Genomic DNA, 1,408 nt, shown 5'->3' with positions numbered 1-1,408 from the left:
TGAATGGCTTCCCTTATTCTTCTGGTGAATGCGTTTGAGTCCCTGTCAAGTACTTTTGCCCCTTCCCATTCAATGACGTGGTTTTCCTGAGCGATGTGGTCAGTAATGGCTGATTTGTGTTGTTCAGAAGTTGATTCTTTTCGGTTTGCTCTTGTGAATTTTCTTTCGGCTATTGTTTCAGAGTCTTTCTTGTGTTCTTTGAGTCTTGTCCCAAACTGTCTTCCTGTCTCCCCTACGTAGGACTTGTCACACCCTTTACACGGGATATTGTAGACAACGTCACTTGTCTGCTCTATGTCCTTCTTGTCCTTACGGTGGACTAAAAGGCTTTTTAGCGTGTTGGTAGGTCGCATCGCCGTGGAGATGTTATGTTTTTAAAAAATTCTTTGCAGCCTCTCTGCCACGCCTTCCACGTAGGGTATGACCACCATTCCTTTTGATGGAGTGTCGTCCTTCTTTTTCTCTCTCGCTTTCGGTTGCTTGTCCTTCATTTGCTGTTTAACTCTATCCAAAGACCATTTTGGATAGCCACACTCTGCTAGCGCTGTTCTGATCTTTATTTCCTCCTCTTTCTTGTCTTCTTCCTCTGTCACGATGTTATCCATCCTATCCATGAGAGTCCGGATGACCCCAAGTTTTTGGTGAAGGGGGTGCTGCGACTGAAAATTCAGATACTGGTCCGTATGCGTTTTCTTTCGATAAACCAGCAGCTTCAAGGACCCGTCTTCTTTGCGGACGATTAATGTGTCCAGAAAAGGGATTTTACCCTGATCCTCCTCTTCAACAATAGCCGAAAGAAAATTCACAAGAGCAAACCGAAAAGAATCAACTTCTGAACAACACAAATCAGCCATTACTGACCACATCGCTCAGGAAAACCACGTCATTGAATGGGAAGGGGCAAAAGTACTTGACAGGGACTCAAACGCATTCACCAGAAGAATAAGGAAGCCATTCAAATCCGCAAAAGGGGGCCAAAGCAATCAACCGCGACGAATGTATCGTCTCTCTCGATCACGTATACGATCCACTGCTCAAAACAAAAACAACATCACTTCCGGGAAATGTCAACAAGCCGTTTCGCGGGAAAAGCAGTGGACCAAGACACTTGTGATCAAGCCATCAGATCAGATGGCGAAAGCTAAAGAAGTGAGTTTCTTTTTATTGGATTTGCCTAGCAAAATGTTTAATTAATTAGTCTGCGTGTTTGCTGTTGAGTGAATTCGAAAGTAGATGATTTTTGTCTGGGTCATTTTAGTGACCATAACAATGTATTAGCTGATTGATCTTTTGAAGCGCATCAAATAGGCCAGCGAAGAAAAAACTTTCTCCTGAACACAAAGAAGACAAAAATATTGGTTGTCAACAGAGAGCGGAAAAGTGATGAGTTTATGATAGATGGACAGCA

The 1,408-nt window shown here is 43.2% G+C and overlaps 1 protein-coding gene across 1 annotated transcript; it reads right to left on the bottom strand.

Annotated features, from left to right (window-relative positions):
• Window positions 1-374: 374 nt before the first annotated feature.
• Window positions 375-854, bottom strand: LOC140163625 (uncharacterized). The gene has a single exon (XM_072186942.1). The coding sequence runs from the start codon at window positions 852-854 to the stop codon at window positions 375-377; it is 480 nt and encodes a 159-aa protein (XP_072043043.1).
• Between the last annotated feature and the right edge of the window lie 554 nt (window positions 855-1,408).

This window comes from Amphiura filiformis, chromosome 1, assembly GCF_039555335.1.
Source record: "Amphiura filiformis chromosome 1, Afil_fr2py, whole genome shotgun sequence".
Classification (NCBI taxonomy): Eukaryota; Metazoa; Echinodermata; class Ophiuroidea; order Amphilepidida; family Amphiuridae; genus Amphiura; species Amphiura filiformis.
This window is presented reverse-complemented; position numbering and strand designations above follow the sequence as displayed.

Bases quoted from the DNA above. Each gene is read 5' to 3' on its own strand.
- LOC140163625 (XM_072186942.1), bottom strand. From the start codon at position 854: ATGGCTGATTTGTGTTGTTCAGAAGTTGATTCTTTTCGGTTTGCTCTT.